The following is a 27,228-nucleotide window of genomic DNA, read 5'->3' as shown; positions in this document are numbered from 1 at the left end:
GGGATGACTAGAATACAGAACAGGGAAATTCTAGCAAGATCTCTGCCAGAGCGCAGAGGCTTGATGAGCAATGGAATGCCACCTCCGAGGGCTGCAAAGGCAACTGGGTCTCTGAAGGTGCCACGGTGAGGCACCACCACCCAACTAGAATAAAAAGACTGGATGCAGCAATTGCTGGAAGCGCTTCCCCTGTGACACATCCTTTCCTTCGGAAAAGACAGTGGATTTTGGATGCGTGGGAACTACTAAGCTCCCGCTCTTCTCTTGCGGCTTCGTGCAATAGGCTTCCCACATCCATACCCGCTAAGATGTTCAGAGATCAAAGGGGAAACAGGATTTTCTCCTTGGTGTGAACAAGAACCTAGCACGTTCCTAGCAGCGGCGCATCCGCATCCCTTGCAATGAGACGGCTGAAGAGGAAGGAAGAACAGAAGGCGAGGGAACTGCTCACCTTCAGTCATCCTGCGGTACTTCTCCTTGTACATGAACCCCAGTACTAGGCAGCATCCTCTTCCCGGGAGCCCCAGTTCTGCAAGAGAAGAGAGAACGATGTTAGAGGACTAGGCTGGGGACAAGAGCAAGCACACGGGATGCTGCAGGGAGCGAATCCTGCTGGTTACACCGTTCAGGTAAAGCATGTAACCGAAGTCTTTGGTCAGCCTCACGGAGCTGAGCTTTGCTGGGGGTCCCAAACCAACTGCTTCCAGCTGCTTTTTAGCCACGTGTATCTAGAGACAGGAGGGTCGCCATCCCCTCCCTCACCCGTTTCTTAAGCACTCCACAGAGGGAACGAGCCGCATCTTCCTCCACGTCAGCGCGTTGCCACAACGTGGGCTCTTTAATCCCTTTCTCCCTTAGCGGGCAGCAAAGTAAAATGGGAAACAGCCCTCAGAAGGGAAGATAAGTCTGGCTTGAGGCATCTTGCTCTTTAGAAGCAAGCAAGTGACCCTACAAGCAGCGAAGTGCCCCAGACCGAGGACACGCGTGCCTTTGATGCCTTGATTTCTTAATGGTGCTTTCTCACTATCAGGAACAAACAGGGAGAGATCTGAACATGGATTTTTTTCCAGAAGCAGGCTGTGCGCGTGCATGCTCTCCCTGCGTGCATCTCAGAGCAGCAAAAAGCTCTGGTTCTTCAAATAAATTCTCCTGTGTCACAGTGGAGAAAATTAAGGTACCGTGTCCCCGATGCTGCCTGTGGACCTGCAGAGCTCCTCGGGGGCTTCTGTGCTCTGCAGAGCCCTGCTGATCAAAGCCCCTTTGATGTTTACTTAATGTGGCTGCGAACTCTTTAGAGCCCCTCTCTGCCAAGGAAGGAGCACTCGGGAGTGTCACGAAGTTGTGCCACCCGCAAGAGGCAGCAAAGCAGGAGACTTGGGAGCGCAGCGACAGCTTTAGAGCAGAGCGAGCACTGCCTGGCAGCCTTGGCTTTTAGCGCCATGATGCAAACGTGGGTTTGAATTGCAGAGCTGGATTGGGTCCAGAGGAAGAGGAAAGTTGCTCAGTGCAGTGTGATGTGCAGGGAAGACTCCCAGATTTTCGTGGGTATATACCCAGATACGAGGGTATCCCTCCCTAACACTGCGAGCTGCCATGGCATCCCAGCAGAGGGGTTAGCAGCCTCCTCTTGCTCACAGTGTGAGGTAGAATCAGAGCCTGAACCCAGAAAAACCATACTTCTTTTGACCCCGGGACACTCAGGGTACACGCAAGACTAGTTCAAGCACTTTTAACGTCAAGCAGGGCTCCACCTCGCTAAGGACCAACAGTTCCTGGTCCTGAGGCTCCCACTTGGGAGGACATCAGCATCTAACCAAAAATTACACACATAATCCCGCTGAAGCTGATGCTCAGACAAAAGTAAGTCTCTTGAGATGCTTAGAATGAGCTGAAATTTAATTGCCCCCCTAAATCCACACTGCTACCTCAGGCAATGCCCCAGAGAGAAATCGGCATCTCCAGAAAGTGACTCACTTCACCTACCTGAGAGGACTTTGGGGTGCCTGTAACTCTTGTTGGCCATAAGAGGTAGCGACTGATTCAGATGGAGATGCCTAAAGTTTAGACAATTCAGGGCAGATGAATCAACTATCTGCATCCTCAGTGGTTTCTTGAATCAAGAGGCCTAATTAACAGGAAGAGGTAAAGAGCAACCTTCTCCCACCTCTGACGTGAAGGTGGAAACCAGCCCTCTTGCTCTGCAGGATGGAGGCGACACAATCGACCACAACCGCAGACACCCCCAGCAAGGCGCTGACTTGCAGAGCGTTAGATGCTTCGGCTGCTCCCGACTGCCGCTCGGCTCGGGCTGAAGGACGGTCAGCGCAGGTCGCCTCCCTCAGCACTCTGATGGCCAGCATCAGGAGGACCTTGCCGAACCTCAAGCGGGGTTTCCATCAAGGATTGTGCAACGCCTGTGGAAACGGACACTCCTCAAGCATGTGGCTGGAGAGCCATGAACCTGCCAATAGCCTCCGGGGCCAGCTACCCAGAGCCCGCGGCGCCAGCCAGAGGCGTTTATGCCTTTATTGATAGGAAAGCAAAACGGCATCGATTCCTATCGAGCCTTCAATAAGCACCGAGGTATCAAAGCGTAATTAAACCAGTACAATTAGATGAGCGTCACACAAGGCAGCAGGGTCGAGCAAACCACTGTTCCTAGCTCAGAATTCAGACACGCATCCCGGCACACGCACACAGACCTGTTGGCGGATGCTGGCTGGACTTTTCCCCCAAACGCACAAGACCCGGCGTGGCAGGGGCTGATGCGCTCTCTATGGACCACAGACATCACCACGAGCATCCTGAACCCAAGCAGTGATGGAGGGAGCGCTACCGCAGCCTACCTGGGGACGAACATCCCACCACTCGGAGGTCCGGCTCGGGATGCTCCCAAGGAGGAGGTCCGGCTTTGCTACCCAGGAGGTGCCAGGAACAACTTAACCCTTAGAGGATGAGGGATGGTCAGGGCTGAGCCACGCAGCCTGATCCGGATGCGATCCGGGTTATTACCCATCTGGAGCCTGGATCAGTGCACACCGGCATGGGTGTCTATCTTCCACTTGCCTCCCTGAGGGGTACTATAATTAATGCTTATAAAACACTTTGATATGCCATGATGAAAGGAGCTAACAAGAGCACTGCATTATAATAATTCATACCATAAATTTGTGAGAACATGCAAAAATCTTTATAGCTAAAGGCACCTTTAAATACTTGAGAGTGCCTTTAAAAGGTAAAATACTTCAAGATGACTCTGACGCCTAAGGATGTCTCACCACTCCACGGCTTTTAGCGGCTACCTAAAGCTAAAATAGTTAAGCAGATACCCAGCATTTTAAATGTTTTGGCTTTAGGGGGTCTGCTGAGATACCACTGAAAACAGAATGGTTTAACCCATGCATGTCCCCCACCCCTAAAACAAGTCCCATCTGTCTCCCTGCAATGGCAATTGATTTTTCCCAGCAGAGCGAAACGAGATGAAGTTTATCGTTGCAAGCACTGTGAAGAAGGGTGAGCTGAAGTATCTTGTTCGGAAAATACATGGCAGAACCAGGTTTACGACTTGCTCAAAAGTACCTGCGTTAACTCTCCTCAAAACTTGCAGAACAACACCCATCAGACAAAGAATTCCTTATTTCTCCCGTCATCTGGGATTTCCTTACTCAATTTCAAGGCAATTCCTCCACCCGCAACTCAGGGAGGGAACCTGGTTTCTGATCAACCGGTGCAGTAAAGGCTAAAGCTGCAGAGCAGTAATAAAGGTTTATTAACACAATCACAATGCGTACTATTGTGTAGCTGTATTCCACCAGGAATGATAATAAATGTTTAATAGCCCAATAATACCTGTTTAATAATTTTTCAGCTCATCCTGTCTAATTGCAAGTTTATTAAAGAACGATAAACTTTATAATCATTGTAAAGGCATAATTGCAATTCCATTGCTTATTTAATATTGAGTTAATTATATTACAAGTAAGTTATATTTTCCCGTACATATTAAATATCAATTAGCTGTTTTAAACTATTGATTTGTATTTAATTAACTATGCTATTATATACCAATTAAGCTCGTATAAGAGAAGCACAAACAGCTGGTCTCTTAAATTAAATTTTAAAAACTTTGTATTAACATAAATATCACGTTTCTATTTTCTCATGTTTTCCTTCTACAGAGAGGGCAATTTGCTATCTGTAAGTATTTTTTCCAATTGCACGTTACATGCATGAGCTTCATTCTAAACTTTTCCTTGCCGGGATAGGGAATAGGTGTCCTCCACACCAGATGTCCTTGTGTTAAGTGACACCAAACCACAGTGACTGGGAAGGACAGAGGGTTGGAAAAAAACCCATCTCACTTGGGGAACTCAGAAGCAAAGAGTTTTTTGTGGGAGATCTTGAAAGAGCATGGAAGTCTCCAAGGAAAGAAGCTCAACCCCTCCTGCTTTAAGCTGGCCAGCTTGGGTGGCACCAGAAGGTCCCACCTCACCAAATGCAAGAGGTTTTGGTCACTTTGAGAAATCTTATTTTACGATTAACCTTAGCAAAACTTAGAGGTTTGCTGTTCCGATGGATAAAGTTGCTTGCTGTTGGGTATCTTGCTAAAGCACATTATGGACGGAAAAGCCCAGTCTCCCAAGTCTTTCCATGTTCTTGGCTTCACCCTTCCTAGTAACGCTGCATCCCAAAAGTTAGAAGAAACGTGTGAAGGCGCATTTTCTTCTTTGTTTCTTCAACAGCCTGGTTTCCAGGCCCAGTAACCACCTCGCTTGTCTCACAGAGATTTCCTCAAGCATCCCTGTGATCTCTTCTCCAGGGGGATATTAGCACCCATCAGGCAAGCGCATCCTTCCCCTCCAAGTTCTCCTTCTGCTGGATTCCAGCTTCCTCCCTCAACGCCCTTTGCATCCGCGAGCGCTGCCGAGCAATCCAAACTACCGCTGCATTTCAGCAGAGAGCAAATGGATCCTCCGACACCTCATTTCGATATTACGCCGTTAAGTCTGCCGACCAAGCTGAGATCCTCAGAGACGAAAGAGCTATACAAATGCAAGTTATTATTAAATCTGTGCCTGGTTAATTTATAAAAATGTATTAAAAAACCTACCCGGCTTCCCAGATGAGAAAATGGGCACATTACTGTTTGAAATATGAATGAATCAGAGATCAGTGTTAAATGCTGTAGTGATATTATATTTTATTCTATAGTGCTCTGCAGAAAAGTTGCATTTATAAACCCATTTATTGTGTTATGTACTTGCAAACCACCTTGTCATCCATTTATTGCACAAATAAAATCTTAAAAGCAGAGGATTAGTTGAGTGTGTCCCTGTGGGACCACAATCTGACTTTAAAGAATCCATCAACGAAGGAAAACAGATGGAGCAGAGGTGTTTGCCAGCTCATTGCTCCGAGATGTAAAACTCAACTGTGCGAAAGGGCTATTTCTCTGACGGTCCGCAGACCTGGAAGCCCCGTTCGCGTTCAAGGGAGAAGGCACGTACAGCAGAATTTGCAAAAACCAGGGCCCCCGAGCTGGAGCCAGTTCTGGCTGGAGATTTTGGGATGGCACAGGCTCCTCTCCTGCCGCTGCACGGGGTAACCACCACCATGGAGAGGACAGCTCAGCTTTGCACGCCAAAGGAAAATTCCATGAAATTTAAACCTCTGTTAAGACCTAAAACATTGCTGGAGAAGGCACGGATCTGCAGCTCGGACACAGCAGCATCACCAAAACAAGCCAGCCCTATCGCTGCGTTCCCTAAGGGGAATTTCTGGTGCTGAAGAGTGCAAGTCTGCAGGGCCCTTAAAACTTCTACCAAACATCCTTTTGGGTTAAAAAAAAAAAACCCAACAAACACACAAACAAAAAAAAACCCCACCCCACAAATGGAAAATAACAGGAAAACTTGAGTATGCTGATTTTCATTGAGTCTGTTTCAGCTCAGTGAAAAAAATCCCAGAGCCAGCCGTCCCCCAGGAGGGGGTTCTCTGGGACAACAGCTTTGGACAGGCACATCCCTCGGAATACCGCAGTACGCTGGCAGCCAGCTCTCCGAGGTGCCTCGAAAGGCACCGGCACAAAAAGCTTCAAGGGGAAGACTGGAGAAACCCAGGAACGAGCCCTGCCCTGCTACCAGACAATTAAAAGTTGCTTCTTAGCGGGAAACACAACCGGCAGAAGGGGAAAGACAGGGATTCATGCTGCCGAGCAAAGAGAATTATTTCCCTGTGTTCCCTGCCTAATGAAGGGAAAAGAGACACCTCCAAGTTGTAACTCAGCACTGAAGCTTTTTGAAGAGCTTTTTTTTTTTTTTCTTCCCTCTATCAGCAACACAGCGGCTTTAGTCCCCACGTTCAGTACCCTGAATTTGTCTATATTCCCCACCCTCCTCCCCAACCCTCTACAGCCGAGGTACCTTTTCTGAACCTCTTACAACAATGTCCTGTTTGGGGAGCATCCAGCAAGTGAAGAAGAATCCTTACAAAACTCAAATCTAGTCATTCTTCGGGTTTTTTATATTTTCTCTCTCTCTTTTTTTTTTTTTAACTTCTCCCTGAAGGAGCTGCTGTAGGAAAAAAACCCCTATTTACCCCAGAGTAAGACGGCCAAAAGTACGTGAACCGTTTTGAATGAACAGCTTTCACACCTTTGCATGCACAGGTACACGTTTACATTAGTCAAATCATTTGAAATGCTTTGCTTTGGTCTTGGGGCAGCAGGTTCTGCAGCTTAACCACACCTCACATGCAGGAGAAAGTATTTTTCATGTTTTTCCTGTTGTAAAAGTCCTAACTTTCACCCAGCATTTGTTTTATTTGAAAGAAAAACAAAGAAAAGCTTAGATAGGAACAAGAGTCCGCTTTCCTTACCACTAGCGATAACACCTGAACTCCTGTTCGCACTGCTCGAGCTCTGCTGGTCAGATAACCGGTGCAGCTGGAGACATCCGCATCATCTCACCAAACCCCCCCAGAGGCATCGGCGAAGGCTGCCCACAGCCCCAGCCCCTCGGGCAGTATCGCACACCTGGGTTCCCGCTTGCTCCCTCCACGTGCTGCTTCCAAAGGCTTCGCCAAGAAGAGATGCTCAGCCCACCACCTGCAACACCCCGGCCCCCTCCACCCCTGCGGGGTCAGCGTTTCATTTCCCAGCCTCACGCAGGCGTAGCTCCAGCCTCCCCCCCCCCCCCACTTTACGTGATTTCTGTGGCATTTTGCAGGAGCTGCCATCCCACTGCCACTTCCATCGCGCTTTGCTCAGCCCCTCAGCTCGGCCGCAGCCCTGGAGCTCAGACCCTCCCTGGGAGGACATGTGGATTGTTTGGTGGGGCTACGGCCAATTCACCTCGCTGGGGGGTTTGACCTGCACTTCAAGGACTTCCCGAGGATTTAATCTGCTTTTGACTACAGCCCATTGTACGTGCTGCTCCATTCCAGCCACAAAACGCATCTCTTGTTTTGAGGCAGCACGGCGCTGCAGGAAGGTCAGGAAGAAGGCTGCGAGAGAAACTTCAGCAACACGCCAATACCTTCCCACGCATCCCCTGCCTCTCCTTGTCACTCCCCCAGGTCAGCCCCCGAACCTGACAGACTCATCACCAGCCGCATCGTCCTACCAAGCAGGAGATGCGCACTGGTGAGACCGCACTCGCTGATGCAGAGGAGTCGGCAGAGCAGCCAGGGATACTGGGGGGGACAACCAGGCCACCGGCACATCTGTCTGGGTCGCACTCCAGCGGATGCATTGCACCAGCTGATGCGACCCACATTACTCTACAGAGCACCTCGTGTCCGCTGGGACACGAACAGCAAGGGCAGGAGAGGCTAACAGGCACTTTGAGCCCTGTCCCTTGCCCTGTCTGTCCACTCTGCCTCCCCCAGGCAATCCCCTGGCCAGTCGAGGGTTCGGATGGCCCCAGGCTGTCCGTCACCCCCCGCCCCCGCTCTGCTTGTCAGCTCAGACCCCAGTCACTTGGGGAGCTGCCTGACAAGCTCTGCAGTGGCACCGATGCCGCATCACTTGTTCCTCCAGCTGTTTTCTTCCTCTTCTACCCCCCCAAAACCCAGGAGCTGTGTATTCAACTCCATACAGTAGAAAAACACCACCACCCTAGCAGAAAGGAAAGGGTGAAGGACACGTATGAAACCTTTCCTCAGCACCTCTCTCATCACACTTGATGAAACAAGCTCCACGGGGAACCCAAATGCCTTTGTGAGGACATGCCCAAGAGGCTGGAAAAGCCCCAGATATCGCAGCACACGGGGTCCGTATGAAACAGGGGGGCTGCAAGGGTGTTCAGAAGACGGCTTGGGCCAGCCTAAGCTGGGTCAAGCCTCCCTGCACCACCTCCCGTGATTGCACGGGCATCACGGTGTGCTCCTTCACACCAGGCAGGATTGTCAGTCTGTAAGATGGTCTAAAATCTGGATGAAAACAACCAAAACAAAACTGACAGGGAGGAAGAGATGAGATCCATGTCTTTGGATTCCTTAAGAAGACAGTGTTTTCTCCAAAGACCTGATTTCATCACAAAACACCCGGCTTTCTCATTTCATTGAAAAGCACTGCGCTGCTCCTCGCTCCTGCTGTAGGACCCCTGCATGTCCCATTGCAATCCGAGCGACATTAGCCACACACACAGCACGACATTATCCCGAAGCCTGGTGAGAGCATCTCATGTTGGAATAAATAACACATTTTGCGCTCCCCTGGCATACAGAGAGCCACATTTACATGCAGGTCTAGAGATCTGCATAGAGCAGGAGGCATACCAGCCTCACCCCCCACCCAGGCCACCCCATAATACCTCTGCTCGACTGGGAGAATGTGGCTACAGGAACACTTGCAATAAGCCCTGCAAGGCTCCATACTGCCCTGATAGATTTTGGACACGCTGGAGAGAAAAAATAACGAAAATAAAAGCAGAGCGCTGTAAAGGTCACACCTATTGCAGCGCTCTGGGTCAACAGTGGCTTCTCACACCTGCCACCCTGGGTGGCTTCACCAGAACGGCTTTCAAGCCTAGAAAGATGGGCAGCTACAGGAAAGCACAAACCACTTCCACCCTTGGAAACACACAGCAAACCCAGTTACCCTCTGCCCGACCCAGGAGATCACGGTCACTGGCTTCAAGCCCATCTGCCCCGCATCCATCAGCTCCTCCTGCCTCAAATCCCATGAAGTCCACTGCCCAGCTCCTCCAACCCTTCCCATACCGGGCACCCTTGGCAACTGCCCCGGCTCCTTCAAGACGGAGCAGCCGTGACCCTTTCATCCCCGCAGAAGGCAGGGAAAGCACCGAAGCGCATCCACGCTCTCACTTGAAGATGACACGACAGTCAGAGGCAGGGAACCCCGCAGTCCTTCTATTACTGGGAAATCACGCTCCAGCCTCGTCAACGCCGTTACTTCTGTGTATCTTATAATTAAATAGTATTTGCCGGTTACCTCACAGCATGCTGCAATTCTTCCACATCCAAGGCTGTTTGTTTGGTTTTGTTTTTTTTCTTCTCAAAATTTCTGATCTTCAGCTTCTATTTTATTTTTCCCCTCCTTGCCAACTCGCAGCAATTTCAGAAAACTCTTTAAGCCGCCTTCCCACTTAGGAGGTGAGAAGGAGGGGTCAGAGACCTGCTGTGCAGCACTGGTCCGTGCTACACCATCTCGTCTCGGGCCACCCACTGGTCCTGAGCTGAAGGAGACCAGTGACATGAACACATCACCTTGGGTCAGCCCCACAGGTGGATCCCCGTTCCTCTGGAGCTCTCGGAACAGGAGCCAAGGCACCTGAATAGCTTGGGGAACCTCACTTATGGTGGCCTTACCAAACTGGCATGGATGAATAACTCGGCCAAGGGACCAGGAATTCCAGATTAATTGCAGTTGGAGGCACGTTCGCTGCAGTCCCTACTCTTTCCCTTCTGTTAGAACCTGCTGGAAGAGCACATGGTGCCTGGATGGAAGGGGCAGCAGGAGAACAGGTCCCACCCTCCGCCAGTGAACAAGGCACCAGTGACAGGCAAGGGGAGAAAGCCACAAGATGTAAGGTATTATCTAATCATCACATTTCCGTCCCTTTCTGCAGGAAAGTGGCTTTGATTGAGCTATTGAAGCTTTACGGTGCGCTGGCAGGGCTTTGGCCACGCTCAGTTGTAAGAGAAAGGAAAGCGAGTGGGCAAATTTCAGGCTGCAGGAGGCTGATTGCTGCCCTGTCTGGACCACGTTCCTTCAATGTCCCAGCGGTAGCAGATTCAGTCCCACCACGAGAACCAAATCCATCACCCGGACTGCCAGGACCACTGCTAGGCTGTGCTGCTTCTGTCTGAGTCTGCACCGGTCACCTCGCCTGGGTCCAGAGAAGATGCTGAGCATCCGTGACACCAGCTGCAGGTTGGGGCATTCAGCCTGAATCTTTAATCCTGCAATATTTACTTTGCCTCATGACCATGCCCGCTCCCTTTCTAGAGCGTTATTGGCTTCCTGATCGACCTGAAACTGCATGATTTCTGCAACTGGTCCTGCTGGCTGGATCTTTGCACTGCAAATACTTTGCTAGCGGTGCTCACCGGCTTCAGCCAAAAAAAAAAAAAAAAAAAATCCTAGTGTGTAATGATCACGGGCAAGAAGTAGGACGGTAAAGCAGGGAAGATCAGTGTAAGGGAAGGACTTGGCAACCTGCTCGTGCCCTTTCGTGGCCCAAAGCATGCCCAGGGACCCCTCCCGTACCGCTGTCCCTCTCCCCATGACATGCCTTGACCACATTAAGCCCCAGCTCACAGCAGATGCCAGTACCTGCCTTTATGCATCTTCCCTGCTACTCCTCCTCCTATCTGCTGCCAAACCCTGTAACTTACTGCAAGCAGCTTGGCTTCCACTGCCAGGGGGGCACTTTCCCAGTGTTGGCCATAACGTGAATGATACGTGAAAACAGCTCCCCTGCTTCCCCCAGTGTCAGTGCGCTGCTCCCGCGCGCACGCGCTCTCAATCCCATTAAAAGTAATGGGGTGAGATTGTCCAGCCCATTACTTTCAGTGGCTGTTTCAGCCAGAGAGCCTAAAGCTCCCATATCCTCAAAACAGCAAGCAGAGTAGCTCCAAAACTCTCTGCTTCATTATCACCTCATGTATTCCAGCTTGCCAGAGTTTAATTGGAAAGACAGCCAAGCCTGCGCTCAGGTTTGCTAATTGCTGCGGAAGACACACAAGCACTCCTTGCGCCGCTGACAATTATTTCCTTGCTCAGCAATTTTTGTTTTTTCAAGGTGTGGAGGTTTTGTTAAAAAAAAATAGTCTAAAGTTCTTTTTTTTTTTTTTTTTTTTTTTTTCCAAAGAAGAAACACAGGCATATGCCAACACAGCCGCAGGAGAGGTACTTGATGAAACCGTTGCATGCTTCAAGCTCCAGCTGGGCCTGCTGGATTTGGAAGGAAGGAACGGCTGCAGGAGGAGCTAGCCGGGGAGAACCACAGCTCCTGCAAAAAGCCAAGCCCCAACCATGGATGTAAGATGCATCACGGGAGCTGTAGTCTGAGTAATTCTGAACTCTAAGTCCAACAATACACTGAGGGCAGAGACAGGGTAAAAACCAAACCACTCTGCGCATCCAAGGCAGTTCGATATCACGACACACTCGGAAAGCCGCGTGGCCAAACAGCTTTCTTCAGGAGCTGGAGAAATCCCACTCCTTGTCCGATTTCTGACCTCGCCTTCTGCTCTGGTTTCGTAAAAGCCTGGCAGAGCCTGACTCTATAAAGCCACGTGCTCCCCCTTACAGCTAGGGAAGGAACCCATCGGGGATGTACATCAAGATGCATCCAGGACACTAACAGCGACAGCTACCTCAATCCCTGGCCAAAAAAACAAGAGTGGGAAGAGCAGACTAGTTAAATGGTTGACAAAAAAGAGAACCCCCCCCTTGCTATAAAACACCAGAAAGTTGCTGAGATGACACTCCCAGCCAGGTGACGGGAGTGTTGAGCACAACACAGGTTTTTCTTGCCTCTGACCTTAGTAAAGAGCAGACTGCAACGTGCACCCCTCCCGTACCAACCTCCTCGCAGGGCCCCTGCGGACTCGATGCCGTGCCCTGTTGCAACGCCAACTCTATCTGCCGCTGCTTCAAAGATGTTAACGTCTTGATGCTCACAGCCCTGTCCAATCCAGGACAGATGGTAATAAATTTTTCAGTGGCTGGAGCAGAGTGCAGCAACTGTGTGATTAGCATCTTTTTCTCCACTGCACATTTCATCTGTAAACTAAGATTAAATACCTGGAGGAAAAAAGCCGCAAGAAAAGGGAACTTTAATATGTTTTCACTGCAGAGTTCACACGAGTGAGCAAACAGCTCAGATCTGAGGTGAGAGGTGGCTCAGGGCGGGGAGTTTTCCCCATGTGCCGATTCAAGTTATCCAGTTTGCACAAAGATGCTCTTTCTGTTACCGCAGCTGTACCTTGAAATTCTTACGACCCCGGCAGCTGGCCTCCGAGCCAACACTGTGAGGAGCAGCAAGGTCTGCAATCCCCTAAAAGCAAACAAGGGGAGGGGAACTGCTCCATTACCTGTCTGGGTTTGAACTCTCCGTTCATTTAAACCAAACAAAACCTATCCCAATCGCCTGTCAAGCCTCAAGGACCTCGCTTCCCTGCAACCTCAGCCAGAGATAAAACAAGGGAATGAATTTCATGTATTGCACGGGAGATTAGGGACAGTGCCTGCTGTTGAGAAGAAATCATCAGCTACAAGTTCAGCAACCATCAAAACATCGTTCTTCATCGCTGCAACGCAAGTACCAGGCCAGTGCTGCTGATAAGGCACCTCAGATGGAAAGCATTTTAAATGACCATTAAAAAACCAAACCAAACAACAACAAAAAAATCCCAAACAGACCCCTTAAATGCAGAAAAAAGCACCGCACGCTTGGTTTTGGAACTCATACTCCTTACAACCAGGAGAGCATCGTTAGGGCTTGCAAACCATCCTTCTCAGCCACTGCTGACCCTCTCTGCCTGTGCACACCAGAAATAGCTCACTGACCTTGCTCCACGCTTCAGTTTTGCTCGCCTATAGATGCACCCGGGGCATCCTGCACGCAAAACGCTCCTTTTGCTACATCCTTACAATGGGGGGGATCCACCTGCTCTCGGAGGGAAAGCCAATGAGATTGGAACGCTCTGCCCCCATTTGTAAGGAATCTTCTCTCAAGCGTTTGCCTGCTTAACAAAAATCCAAAAATGCTCAACAGGTAGGGCACCAGGTCACCCAGAGAAACACCCCGCTTCGTTATTCAATCTCCAAATATCTTCTAATAACATCGGGGTGTCACCCACCGTTCACGGGGGTCTGCCCACCCCCTCCCTGTGCTGAGCCAGGGGCTTTCCAAGGAGCAAGACCTATCCGCACTAGGAGCGCGGATGGATGGGGGTGCACCACCTGCCTTTCAAAGGACGTTACGCGCCATTGCTGTGATCAATAATGTATTCTTCCCTCTATATTTTATGTCCTTATGTTTATTGTGTGTAAATAGGGATTTACAATGATCTGAGTGTGTTCATTGAATGTCGCTGACACCCTGCATACCAGATCCGCCAGCCGCCCTCTAAGGACCTTCAGGAAAACCAAACAACGCTTGTTCCACAAAGCCATCTTCACGAGAGAAATGGGGAAAGGAATGAAAAAAAGAATAAAACGGGGCCAAGGTAGAGAGATCAGAGACTGCGCGCATGGAACCGAAAACAGAATGAGAGTGCCAGTCCTGGGGTTCAGAGTCACCCCAGCGTTATTGCAAAAGGAACGTTAAATATTGCTCTCATCAAAGGTCCGAGGTGTTGCTTCTTCAGGAGGCAAAGGTTGGGGTGGGGGACTAAACTTTTCCTTGAAAGGCACCGGCACACCTATGCAAAGTTCCTTCTTATTTGATCTTCAGCACAAAGAACAGAACAGAAGCATATCACCCTTTGCAGCTAAAATGAAAAAATAAAGAGGACTTTTATCCCAGATCCATTTATCTCAGGTAATAAATTCTGCTCCTGCCTGCAGCTAGTCAGTATTTTCCAGGTGGGTAGCTTTCTTGCTGGAAAATGAACAAAGCGATCAAAATAATTTGCTAATTCATTTCATAGTTGGTTTTTGGGTTTTTTTTGAAGTCTAAACTGCAAGTTAAAACAAATCTGAGTAGCCTGGTGTGTTGTGTCAACATTTTGTTCAATAAATATCAAAGCAATACTGAAATTCTTGTCTCTGAAAAAAAAAATAATCTTAACATACTTCCAGAAGTTACATAGCTCTTCCCAGAAGGAAAGCAACGCCACAGTTCAATCTAACAATCACATATGTTTTCTATAGGATGGTGGGGGCTGAAAGGTCTCCTGACACCTTCCAGAACAGCGCTACCGAAGTGCCTCTGCCTGTCCCAACATCCCGAAACACGCCGGGATGTGAGGACACGACCCTGCTCCCACCTTCCAGGTGAAGCCACCAGACAAAACAAAGCAACTTGGCTTGTCCAAGTGAAGTTCTCGAGCCACGTTCTGAATTGATGGAGCAGTTCAGAAGGTTCAGGAACGCTCCTGTGTGAGCAGAAGGGCTGAGCAGCCTTCCTGTGCCATGCCTAACGTCTGTCTCCTACCTAGCGTCCTCTGAAGCTCAGCTTGGCCAGCCCATTCCAAGAAAAGGAAAAACGTGCCTCTGCACCACAAACAAACCTCCAAGGCAAACATCTTTCATCCCAGCTCTGCCAAAAACTGCTTGTGCAGCCTCATCGGTGCTATTTACTCATAGCTTAGTTAGGAAAGAGCAGCAGCATCCTCACGCTGCTTCCAAGCGGATGCAGAGACCACGTTTTTAGCACGCACGAGGCATTCTGCAGCACTACGGAGGAGCAGGAGGTTCTCCTCGCTCCCTGAGCTCATCTGCCTCACCAGGCTCCTGCATGCTATTGAACAGCTGCCACGTTCCACCTCAGCACTTCCTGCAACTCAGCAAAAAAAAAAAAAAAAAAAAAAAAAAAGGAAAAAAAAAAGAAAAAAGGAGCGCTAGCACAAAAATAGATAAGTACCCTAAAATACTGGAGCAAACAGACAGGCACCCATCGGTCAACAGCTGTGCGCCGCTTTGGCATCGTCCCTCACTAGAAGACACTGCATTAGAGGAAGCAATGATCATCATCATTAAATGCCTTGATGGAAGTCAGGCATCTGGTTTTCAGCATTTAGCTGATGAAATAAATAAGGGTGCTTTTGGCAAACACTGAGGGAACAAACATGATACCATCAGAGTAGCTGGAGGGATTCCAGCTTCCCTAATAGCATCGCTCCCTCTCGCCAGCGCCGGGACTTCCCACAGGAGTGTCCTGCAGCACGTCAGGCTGCTCGCAGCACCCCGGGCACACCTCTGTGGCACGCAGAGCCCCTCACCAAGGGGACTCAGCCCACCCCCGGGGTGGGAAGAGAGACAGCAGTCGGTATTCAAGGACGACGAGCACGCGAGGACTGCGGGGCACAAGCGGAAAACCTGCTGCCCCAGTTTCCTCAGCCCTGCCCCAACGGCCGAGGAACGGGTCCCACGGGAAGAGACGAGCAGTGTTTCAGGCCACACACCCGTTGCAACCTGCCCAGATAAAATACCCTTGCCCGAGACACACTTGCTGCTTGGGGAAACCCCTCCAGCTGTGTGGTACCCCACGGGGGACCTTACTGCCCTCCCCCCACCCTGCAGCAAGGACAGAAAGCCCCCCCCTCCTCCTCCACCTGGACTTGGAGCAAGTCGCCACCCCATAGACCTGTCATTCCTCGCACCATTCCTGTCCCAAGGATTGGTTTCCATAATCCCTGAGATACCAGGGCTGTTCTAGCCATTAAAAAAGGTACACAGCCTCAGAGATGCTCATTTAACATCTTTCTGCCTCCTGGATGGCTTTTGCTTTTCACTACGTTGAAAACGTGGTACGGTCCGTGTGACTGATCAGGCTGTGCAACACAGCTCCTGCCCGCTCAGATTAGAAATGGTTATAACTTAAACAATATAGCTGAACACAATTCTCGTGGCCATCTATTTCTTCCCCCTCCTTTTCTGAACGTGAGGCAGCAAGCAGGAGGTGTAGAGAAAGTCTAGAGGATGCCAGGATCCAGTTCTTGCCCTGGATCTTGCATCGGGGCAGCTGATGCCCAGGAAGGCACCTGCAGATCCGAGGGACAAAGACTCGTGTCACCTCAGCGTTCCCTAAACATCCTCCCAGAGAAGCTCCTCTTCCGCAGGGAAGCTGTCCATGCAGAGCCCACCATCGCTCTCTTGGGCAGCGCAACACACAAACAGCTTTGGAAGGGAGGAGGCAGAGATGCTTCCTAACAGCAGAGCTGGGACCTTCCCCAAGGAACATTCAGGAATGCTGGACCACCCTCCATCACAGCATCATAGCAGACCAGAGAAGAACAAGAAGATGCTACATCACGGCATCCTGAGGTCTCTAACCTTAAAACAGATATTCCCCCAGCTAGCTTTCAATGCTCCAGGTGACAGGGTGGGAAACCACCGGGTGCCCACGTTCCCGGAGGTCCCCCCAGTGTGCTCCAGGCAGGGGAACCAGAACGCGCCCATCCCTGCTGGTGGTACCAGTCAGGGCACGATGCAGCAGCACATGCAACAAAAACCAGAGGCTGGAGGGAACTGGCCAGGTGCGCTGGCCCTTCCCAAGGTTCATCCCAGTACTGCCAGCCCCAGCAGGGGGTTTTCATCATCCAGAGCTACGCTGGACCGAGGGAAGGAAGCGCATATTCTTTTAAAGCCATCTCAAGCATCACACCTTAGGGAAAGCCTTAAGAAAGCAATTTTGCAATCCATGTAGAGGGAAGCTGACATTTCAGGGAGATACAGGCAGCGTCACAGCTCTGCCCGGCCACAGAAGAGAACAGGTTTAATGAACTTTAAATGTCTGACCTTGGGGGGACCCTAATACCTTCCTGTTCTCTAAGCCACGAGCGCAGCGAAGCACACGGGTGGGCACCATCTGATGCAGGTGGCGTGCTCTCTCCCTGTGACCCCAGAAAGATCCCCCCGGGGGTCCCTAGGACCCCAGAAAGACACACACACACACCCCCCTGAGGGTCTCCCCACACCTTCTCCTACAGAAAACGGCTCCCGCAGCACTTCCCCCATCAGCCTTGCCAACACCGGCAGCTGCCCCACGTTACAGCACGTAATAAGCCCGAGGGAACAGCAAGGTCTTGGGTAAATTTAGGGCTAGATTATAGCCCAGCTGACTGTGACTAACCTTCTGAAATGAAGGTCAGCGCCAGGACTTCGGGATGTGATTTTCTCCCATTTATTTCTTGATGGGAAAGCGATGGAGAGTGTAATTACTGCTGTACTACCGCTCACAAGTTGCAAATGTCCTGGCCCAGGAAAAATGAGGACTCTGATCCAGGTGCCGTGCAAAGAGTGGGACCGAGGGGTGTCAAACAGCCCTTCCTGCCTCCTGCTATGCCAGAGGGGGGAAAGTCACCCGGCTGCCACCATCACCCTGCTGAAGTGTTGGTGTCCCCATGGTTATGAGGAGCGGCACCCACTGCCTGCTCCCTGGGGTGCTCACATGGACTCAATGTCCTTCCTAAACCTCCTCCACGCAACCAGAGCGGCTCCAGCGATGGAGCCTGCGCCGCTGGGAGATGGTTGGAACAAACCCTCGTCATCCCTGCAAGGCAACTCGATGTCCTAAGTGACCCAAAGCCTGAAGCCCACCTCTCTGCTGCTACACGGCACGCCGAGCCCAGGTGCTGCAGAGGGCAAGCTCCTAACAAATCCTTCCGAAAGTTCTGGAAAACCAGAGCCCCCTCCTCCAAGCAGGGAAAAAAACCCAACAAACCAACGCCTCAAACAACCCCGAACCTCCTCCACTTCAGCCACAAAAAGAGATGCTTACATGCAAGAGGTATTTCCACACCAGCAGCCTGGGGTGGGGGTGTGCCAAGATACCCCACCGTGGGCAGCCCCCCCCCCGGCGGGGGAACGGCGGCACCACCCCAACCACACCTCGGCACCGGGAACCAGAGACACCACACGGCTTTTACAGCAAAATACACGGTCGTACCCCTCCTCGAGGGCTCTTCAAGGAAAGCCCCGTGCAATTTCCAGCCAGTACTTTGCACTGGGGTGAGAGAGCTGTACCTGGCCTCCACCGCAGCAGCCACCTCGTCGTAGCATCCATCTCATCTCCTCAGCTCACCAAAATGTCCCCCCAGCTTCTCCCTCAACAAAGGAAAGAGGAGCAGCAGGCTGGAGGCTCTACCTCAGGGCCCTAATTAGCCAAGTGGCAGCACCTGGGCCTAATGAGCATCCCACACCCACCGGGCATGTTCTAGCACTTTCCACCCCCCAGGGCAAAAATCAGCTCTGAATAACACCACCACAGAAACACCTGAAGGGGAAAAAAAAAATAATATTAAAATCCACAGATCCCCTTCCCCTTGCTGCAGGTGATGAAGGCATCTTGCCTTGAGTGCTCCCTGCCAGGCTGGAAGGGTCCCCAGGGAGGTTCTCCACAGGCTGTCCCTTCATGCTTGTATAAAAAGAAAAGGACAAATAAATTAAGATTTACGGGATGCCAAAAGAGCTGTGCTTTTTTTTTTTAATTATTATTTTTCCTCTCCCCCCTTGAGCTCATTTTTTTATTTTTATCCCCCCCCCCCTCCTCGTGGCTGTTTGAGGGCTGCAGATGGAGTGCTGGGCACAGCTGGGATCCCCTTGGAGAGCGATGCAGTCACAGCAGGCTGGAGGGGGAAGGATGCACGCACGCACAGCATCGCCCCGCACGGGATCCACCAAGGGAGGATTGCTGATTTCCCTGCTCCAGGTGTCCATCTTGCCCGGCCTGTGGTACTGGGTGGCCTTTCCCCTGCTTGTTCAGGATGCACCTGAGCAAGGTCCAACCTGGTTTCCACCATTTGAGCAACAAATACCGTAGGAAATCCTTCCCTGCGGCTGCTCCCCTGTGCGAGTGGCTGTGGGGTTTGCTAGGCGCAGGGGTGCTGTGTGCTGGAAATCCAAGGGATGCAGGAGCTGCTGGTGGCCTCTTGATGGGACCAGCTCCTACAGCTTCACCCGAGGACCCGAGGCAGAAGTGGACACCATCACCGTGCCTCCATCCTGCACTTACCGGGGATTCCTGTCAGCAGCTCTGCAGCCTGCCACAGCATCCATCTTCATGGTCCTAGTTCAGTCTGGTTTGCCCATGCGGGTGTTCATCAAAGCCCTTCATCCCTCGCCAACATCCCTGTCGGTGCCAGCGCCACCAGCCTATGTCAGCATCACCCATGGGTGCTGTGGGATGGTGTGGCACCGAGCTCTGGCTATAAGCATGGGCTCAGGCAGCCGCAAAACCAAAAAATCGAAATCAGTTACCCAAAAGCTCCCCTGGCAGGTCTCAGCTCTTTGAGGGAGTAAATAAAACTCTCGCTTTATTTTCTCTGCCTTAGCTGTTTCATCTCTTTCTTGGCCTTTCTTCTCTCATGCGCTCTCATTTCTTAAGGATGACAATTTTTTTCACAAAGGTTTTTGCCTCATTTTTTGCTGGCGCTTTTTATATATATATATATATATATATATACATATTTCCTCCCCCAGACTGTCTAAATTTAGCTGTCACTTTACGCTTAGCTCAGTGTCTTTTACCGATTGCTCTACAGGTTCCAGAGTTTGCAAATCAAAGTCTTGCTGGTGTGGCCAGCATCGCTTACACGCTCCTGAGAACAAGGATCCTTCAGAGGACCAGTGGTTTTATGGGACCAAGAGAGGGACCAACCTCACCATGGTCTCCAGGATGACGGCTACCATTGAGATCACGGTCCCTAAACTGCTCCCCCTCTTCCAGGAAGCAGGTGGCAACCACCTTTTCCGCAGGGCAGCTTCTCCTGCGGTGCCAATAGCCGTGCCACCCGTGTGCAGGAGCCCAGCCGTGTGCCACGCACCTGTCCCCTGCAGCAGGGTGGCACACGCCGCGTCGCTGCCGTACCACCTACGGACACGGATGCCAACGTGCCTGGATGCAGGCTGCCATCCGCCTGGGTGCCGATATACATCCTGCACGCGGTCCTGGCGCGCACACGTGACACCGCCCGGATGACACAGGTGTGGTACCGCCACCAACACACCCACCACCCCCTACGCGCAGCCACGAAGCGTGCATGCTGCAGCGGACGCTTCCACACACGGAGGAATAAGCCTGTTTCACAAATACGCCCCTTTTTTCACATCCGGCTCCCGGTTTTGCTGGGAAGCACAAACCATTATTGCATTAACGTGTTGCTTCCGTACTGCTTTTAAGCCATCCTCTGGGTCTCTCACATCACCATCCCCACCCCCCAACTATCTCTCTCTGTAGTTGCTCCTTTTTATGTCACCGCTCAGTGATGGCAGGCAATGGTTAATATTACATTTTTCCTTCTGAGCATGCAAATGCCCGGAATGGAGCTGAAAACAAGAGACTTCTGACCAAAGCAACGTGATTAGGAAATGCAGATTTTTCTTCTCCCTGAAGTACTAGTGATTGGAGTCAGGTCTGTGTCACCTCTGCAGACTGGCTGTCACGCAACTGCCTTCCATGCTTCTTTTAATGAAGTCTCATTGATTGATTGCTCCCTGCCCTTACAGGGATGCTGCTGTCACCCCAACCCACTCTCGCCAGCCGGAGGAGTGTGGCAGAAGGGTTCAGCCCACGCCAGCCTGGGGTCTGTCTCTCAGCTGAAATCTCCTACCTTACAGCACAGATCTGCAGCACGAGCAAAGTGACAAGTTTGAGCTGCCGTCAGCAGAGGAGCCAACAGTCTCATCTGAATAACGGTGCTCGAGTTTAGTTTTTAATTAAACCCTTGTGGGTTCCTTGAAAGGTTGGAGATGACACAGGCTCCTCTGAAGCTGGCCTAGGGAGACATCCAGAGTCAGCACCAAAGCCTGCCTCCTCCTCAAAATGATAGGAAACTGGGACCCTGGATAAAATGGATGAATTCTGAAGAGGAGCAAAAACGGGTTTTTCACGAGTCCAGGTCAGCTGCGGGAGGAAGCAGGGCTCCTGCCAGGCTCAGCTCCTGCCCAAGCCTGCGCTGCCCAAGGCAGGGCTGAGCAGCATGCTGCCCTGCCTGGTGAGACATCATTCTCCATCTCCGTGCCCGGCCGTCCCTTCGGGGTACCACAGCGATGAGTGCGATGTTTCATCCTGAATTTATCGCTGTGGTCTATGCAGATGCCAACAGGGAAATGCTCTCCCTTGCATTTACACTACTGGATACACAGCCATCAAATACCCTCATTTAAAGACCTACAGCTACTGTCTAATAAAGTCCTGATACGCCTGTATCCATGTAAATCCTAATGTGTGCTATTTGCTTTCAGGACAGATAAATGTACAGCTTCCCCTCCCCATCCTGCCCCACAATATTGTATTTTAGTGCTGACTAGAAGATTTCCATCAAACAATATAAACACATTTGTCGAAAGTGTTCACAGTGGCTGGTCTTCTCTGAGGAAGCGATTGGAAAGGAACAGGGTTTAATTCCCAGTTCGGTGGGATTCACAGCGCTGTGTTATTTGAGCTTTGTTTCCTCCACACTGCCTCCTCTGCTTTTTCTTTTTAGGTTGGAAAATCCCCCAAGCTAAAACATTTCCACCTGCGTCGCACTCATTTCTAACCAAAATAATAATAATAATAATAATAATATATAAAAAAGTGTAGTTTTGAACTGTTTTTATGAAAAAACCAAACCAAACAATGATGGCAGAGGAGGTTTGTGAGGAGGGATTGTCGTTAAGGAGAATGCTTTTGCCCTGGTTCAAGCGAGAACATGCCCACCGGTCCTATGGCCATTTTAACACGAGGGTAAATACCTGGGGAAAATGGAGAGAAACGGGTTTATACCCAGGAAAATGAGATGTGGAATCCCCACGGGAGGAGGCATCACGGCTTTAGCACTGGGAAGGGGGGGCACAGCAAAGCCCACCAGGTGATGCTAGTCGCGGAGGAAGCACCAAAGAAAACCCATCCGTTCACGCTGGCGATACATGGCTGGAGGAGGAGGAGAAGGAGGAAGGCTTCTACTGACAAAAGACAATTAAAAGGGTGCTTAAATGTCACGTCATCCCCTGCGGCAACCCGCAGCCATGTGTGGCGGTGCCCTGCGCCCCCCGCTGTGACCACCTGCCCCCCTCATCTCCTGCCTTGGCTGGGGGCAAAGCACAGACGTCCCTCGACGCTGACTTCACGCAGTCACAGATCCGCGATGCCGGGGACTCTGGCTCACAGAACCAGCCCCAACAGCTTTGACAAACATCCCGCGGACCACGTGGAGTGGGAATTGACACCGAACACCTTTTCTAGAGCCACTTCTGCTGCCACCCAGCTGAAGAGCACTCCTCTGCCAGCTCCGGCTTTGAAGAGCTCTCTCTGCGTGACACAAGGGTTCGGGTCAAGCATTCGCACTTGGCGCCGGTTCTCATTGCTCCTAGGAGGGGACCTGGGTGCATCTTGTGCTCCGCCACATCTCTAGGCATCTTTTTCTTTCCCTAGCTCCTTTGCCTTATTTCTAGCAGTTTAAGGAGCAGCTCAGAGGACACACAAGAAGACCTAAACCCTGTCATGACTCACACATCTCCACTCCAAGCCGGTAAAAAAGGCGTGAGAGACTGAGGTGATTTCAAGAAAAGAAACTACGAGGTTTTTCAGAAATAGAAATAAAGAGTAAACTACTTCTATGTTGTTTTCATTCGCTCCCTGGCTCCGCAGAATGGAAAGGTTATGTTTTCCAAATTTTTCCTGCTGCAGTAAAGACCAAACAGCCAAATGGTAAGAAAAGCCGAGCTCCTCGTTTTGTGTCACGACTCCAGGAGCTGGGACCTTTAGAAAAGCAATAAACGTGATGGGACCGATGCTCTCGAGTATTAGCAAGTTTTGTGAATAAGTACAGAATTTTATGAGCCTGGACTGTCCTTTGCCTTAAGATCCTTCACAGGGGACTTTCGGTTATCCTAAATATAACTCGCTGTTCGTTTTCCACCAGCCAGGCTCCGTGTGGCTTGTGCTAAAGCCTGGGCACAGGGCACGGCTGCACGCAAGCTCTCCTGCACCCACGATGGAAGAGATTCCTCCTCCCACTTCCCATGGTTCTAAGTGGATGCAGCAAGCGCTACCCCCAGAGATGCCCAGATCCCTGCACCTTTGTGCACATCTCACAGCCCAGGCAGTAGCTCTCTGCAGCCCTCAGAGCAATCCCTTTTCCCTTTTTTTTCCTGCGGTGGGCCAAGAAGAAGGGCTCTGGCCCCAGGGGACACCGCTCTTGAGATCATTCCAGCAGGGGAGCAGATGGCGATTGCACATGAGCATTTCAGGCATCGCTAGGATTATGGATGGGCTCACCTTAAGAAAACAGAGAAACTCATTTGTCCTACTCTTCAAACCCATGTCTATATCCTCAGCTGACAGAAATCAGCCTTCCCTCATCGGCATAGACAAACCTACATCGGTTTTCTTCATCTATCTGCAAGCCCGGGAATGCGAGCGCACGGCACAAAGGATCCCAACCACCACCGCGTTACTACGGTAACACAGCAGCGATGCTGGGTACCACGCTGTTGACTGCAGCGATACTTTTCTGTAAGGGTCCCACGCATCCCTGTGGAGCTCTGGGCAATACCTCAAGCTGACGGGAGAAATGCAAACAGAAGCCCCCCCCCCCCCCCCCCCAGAGGAATTCTCTCACCGGCTGCCCGCAGCCACCCCAAAAGCCACCCCAACATTTTATTAACTGTCAAGTCATTCCCTTTGCCTATCGCTCTGTCTTATTTTCATTACCTTTCAGCAGGGAAAGATTTAGGATCCATTCCCTTGTTTAGCAACATCCATTTGTAACGGCGGGATCGCTGGGGAGCAGTCAATAAGCACTATGCCGGCCCATCCCTGGTAACTGTGCAGCAGTTAGTGCAGAATATGAAATATATAAGGCTGCCTTCACCTAATCTAAAACTGTATCAAATGGCTCTTAACCTTGCCCGAATGAATTCAATTTGGCTACCGGATGCGGATCCAATTCCTTGGGCTAGAACAGAAAAATCACTTACTAAAGCGATGCTCCCGAGGGACCGGCTTCTGAAAGAAAACTCTGAAAGATTTCCAGTTCGCTAATCCTGCGATAGCTCACGCAAGACAAAGCGGGAATGATGAGGTCTTTTCGTCAAACACAAGCAAACCCCAGGAAACACGGGAATAGCATTACAAGTACATTGGAGGGGGAATCGTTAGCGGAGCTCAGGGGAGATGTGGGAGAATACAGGGATGGGCAGAGGATGGAGATGTGAATCAAGAGGATCTTTGCGTACATCCAGTGGTTTGAAAAGAGAAGCGGGTCTGCGCAGGGAGAAGGCAGGCAGTGCTCAAAAGCAAAGTGGATAAAAGCATGGAGAGCCGCGGCCGGCTGGCCGGTCTGAACTAGGAAGCAGACATGGAGAGTGGTGCCAGCTGCCAAGACGGCGAGGTCCCGGTGGATAACATGAGCTCAACAAGGATCTGTCCCAGGCCTGCCGTCCACAAATGAGGAGCTGTTTCTTCCCCAAATCCCACTGCTGCCATCCCTCCTCCCCAACTTCATCACAAACACAGTTCTGCCCCTCCACCCGGTTCTCCCTCACAACAACACTAGATGTTCCCCTTTCCCCTGTTTTATCCCAGGGGATGCCCTGGGGTGCAGGTGGCTATGGAGAGCGCCAGGCTCCAGCACCCCTCCGCAGGAAAGCCTGCCTCTTCCCTGCAGGAGATGCTCCAGGAGATGGTTTTCTCTCCAGCATCCCTTTCTCCCACAGCAGGATGGCAGCCCTTGGCCGGCAGGCGCCAGTGCAGCGGTTTGATTTCCCATGTCTCGGGAAGCGCCGCGCAAACCGCGCCGCGCTATTGACTTCCCACTCGCAGTTAATTGAATTGTCTTGTACTACACTTTGTTGAAGCCGACGAGCGATGGCTCTCACTCGAGTATCCAGCTCGCGGTGAAAGAACGTCGGAGATGACATGTTCGGCGCCAACCCCCCGCTGGCCACCCAATGCCGCTCCCGAAAAGCTGCCCCCCATCCCGTGGGGACCCATTTTGTTGGGCGCTAGCAAAAAATGATGGCTGTTTGGCTCCCAGCCCTCTTCTCCTCATGTCAAGCCCTCTACGCAACACGGGATGATGCTCAGGGGTATGAATCGGGATGGCTGCAACTGGGATGTGATGGGAACGGGGAGGAAGGGTGCAAGGAGGACCCGTGCCCAAGCTGAGAGCAGCGGCACAGGGAAGGGAGAAGAAGGATATGGGAAGAAGCGGAGAGAGCTGAGCAACAGCAAGGGCTCAACAACTTCATTTTGCGCACAAGGGCTGCCGGCTGCCCCCTCCGCACAGCTGGGCTGTTGCTGGGCTGTTGCTGCGCGGCGCTGTGGCTAATGAGGCATCTGCTCCGTTTGACAGTCTGCATCTGCTGCCGCTCGCTCGCCTCCTCCTGCCAAGCTCCCGGCAGCCGCCGCGCCACGCTCGCCCTCCCTCGCAGCCAGGTGTGCCCGGCCGCTGCCACCTGCGCTGCCCTGGGCATCCCCAGGGCTGGCTCCTGGCGTGCGATGAGGCAGGGATAACCCTGCCGAGGGAGGGGGGGCATCCAGAAATGCCGTGCCAACCAAGAAGACCCTCTAAAGAGAGGGAGCAGGAACCTTTGCTCCAAAACATACCCGTGTCCCCCTCTAACTGGTAGCATTAAGCCATAAAATTTTATGTTTGCTGTCTCTCATTTTATGTAAGACTCCCTGTTTACAAGTGCTTAGAGCAAGCCACTGGGTCTGGCATTAAAATATACTATTCAATTAATGTGGGAGCCCAGGGCGGCATGGGGGAGCGGGAGGCGACGCTGCGGGATGCTCTTCCAGCCAGGAGATGGGAAACACGACCAGGACTGCCTTTAAGGTTGGTGAAACTTGGCAGTTCAACCAGAGATGGAGCAAAAACAAAACCCAAGACTGGAACAGCCTGGAGATAAGGAGAAAATGTGGATTCGGATTTGGCCTCCCTCTAAACCAGAAGCGTTGGGGACACGAGGCTTTCTCCTTGGTGGAAAGGGGATGTTTAGAAGCAGAGGGATCTTTCTGCTTTGCTTAGAGGAGCAGTGGTGGAGGTCAAGCAAGAAGCAGATGGGTTTTTCCAACAAGACAGAGGTGAGCCATGATTTTTTCAGTCCCCTCTCGGTGCTGCTGGAAACTTCTGTTCTCTTCTGAGCCACAGGTGCTAAGGGCTGTTAAATCATCCAGGGCTCCTCTCAAAATGAAATCTTAAAGTCTCGACTACTATTGGTCACCGAAGACCCTGCAGGGCTTTTCTAATCACAGAATTGGAAATCAGCTATCTAAATCAAATCCTGGTTAATTAAATTCCTAGTTCAAACTCAATATTTTTTCACCTTCCTCAATTCCTGACCTGCATGGCTGGTGCTGTTCTGCAATGTGGTCCAGGGAAAGCTGCAGCATGGGAAACATTCCCAAGGGTCTACACGTGGGTCTCCGTGCGTGGTGCTTGTGAAATCCCTTTGTGAAGCACTGAGAGATGCATCACAAGTGAGCGGTGAAATGGGCTACATAAATCCAAAGGCAGTTTGAACATCGTACCTGAAAGGCAGCACTCCTCCCTCGGTTTTGCCGCCTTTAATGAAAAAATACGTGTTTCAGGGAGATACTGGCATGTCCTTAAAAGTAACGGAGTGAGTAATGCAGAGATGCCTGGGTCAGATGAGCGGTGGGTGTAAAGCTCAACCTGATTTCCATATGAGGAACACAAGACGCTTGGGTTTTACTCCGTGCTCTGCTCTTGAGGCTCCTGACCTTGGACAAAGATTTATTTCCCTTGCTCTGCCTCAGTTTCCCCACTGGCAAAAGAGCCACAACCTCTCATTGTCAACATTTAATTGCTCAGTGATGGTGAAGCCCTTTCACAGGCACCAAGAAGAGCCAGTGGGACAGTCCTGAGCACTCCTCAGCCGGCGAGACCTTGCTGCGTGCAAAGGAACCCGCTCCACTTTTCACGAGGGGTGAAGAAGCTCACGTATGAACTTAATGTGGTGCCCAAGCAGAACTGGGGGTGCGGAAAGCGGGTGTTTTGCGTGGCCAGCCCAGCATCTCACCACCAGCTCCAACACACGGGGTTAGCCGAGGACTTTGCACAGCTCAGACCCCCTCCGCC

At 51.2% G+C, this 27,228-nt stretch overlaps 1 protein-coding gene across 3 annotated transcripts in view; it reads right to left on the bottom strand.

The window, feature by feature from the left end:
• The window catches only part of KIRREL3 (kirre like nephrin family adhesion molecule 3), a 339,016-nt gene that overhangs the window by 122,908 nt on the left and 188,880 nt on the right, over positions 1–27,228 (bottom strand). For 2 of the 3 annotated variants that reach the window (XM_055695884.1, XM_055695885.1), the window contains exon 2: positions 452–529. The exons of the other annotated variant lie outside the window; for it this stretch is intronic. In XM_055695884.1, the coding sequence (XP_055551859.1) occupies positions 452–529 (78 nt within the window). The remainder of the gene's footprint in view (positions 1–451; positions 530–27,228) is intronic. 3 annotated transcript variants of the gene reach the window in all.

The sequence above is a fragment of the Falco cherrug genome, chromosome 17 (assembly GCF_023634085.1).
Source record: "Falco cherrug isolate bFalChe1 chromosome 17, bFalChe1.pri, whole genome shotgun sequence".
Lineage (NCBI taxonomy): Eukaryota > Metazoa > Chordata > Aves > Falconiformes > Falconidae > Falco > Falco cherrug.
This window is presented reverse-complemented; position numbering and strand designations above follow the sequence as displayed.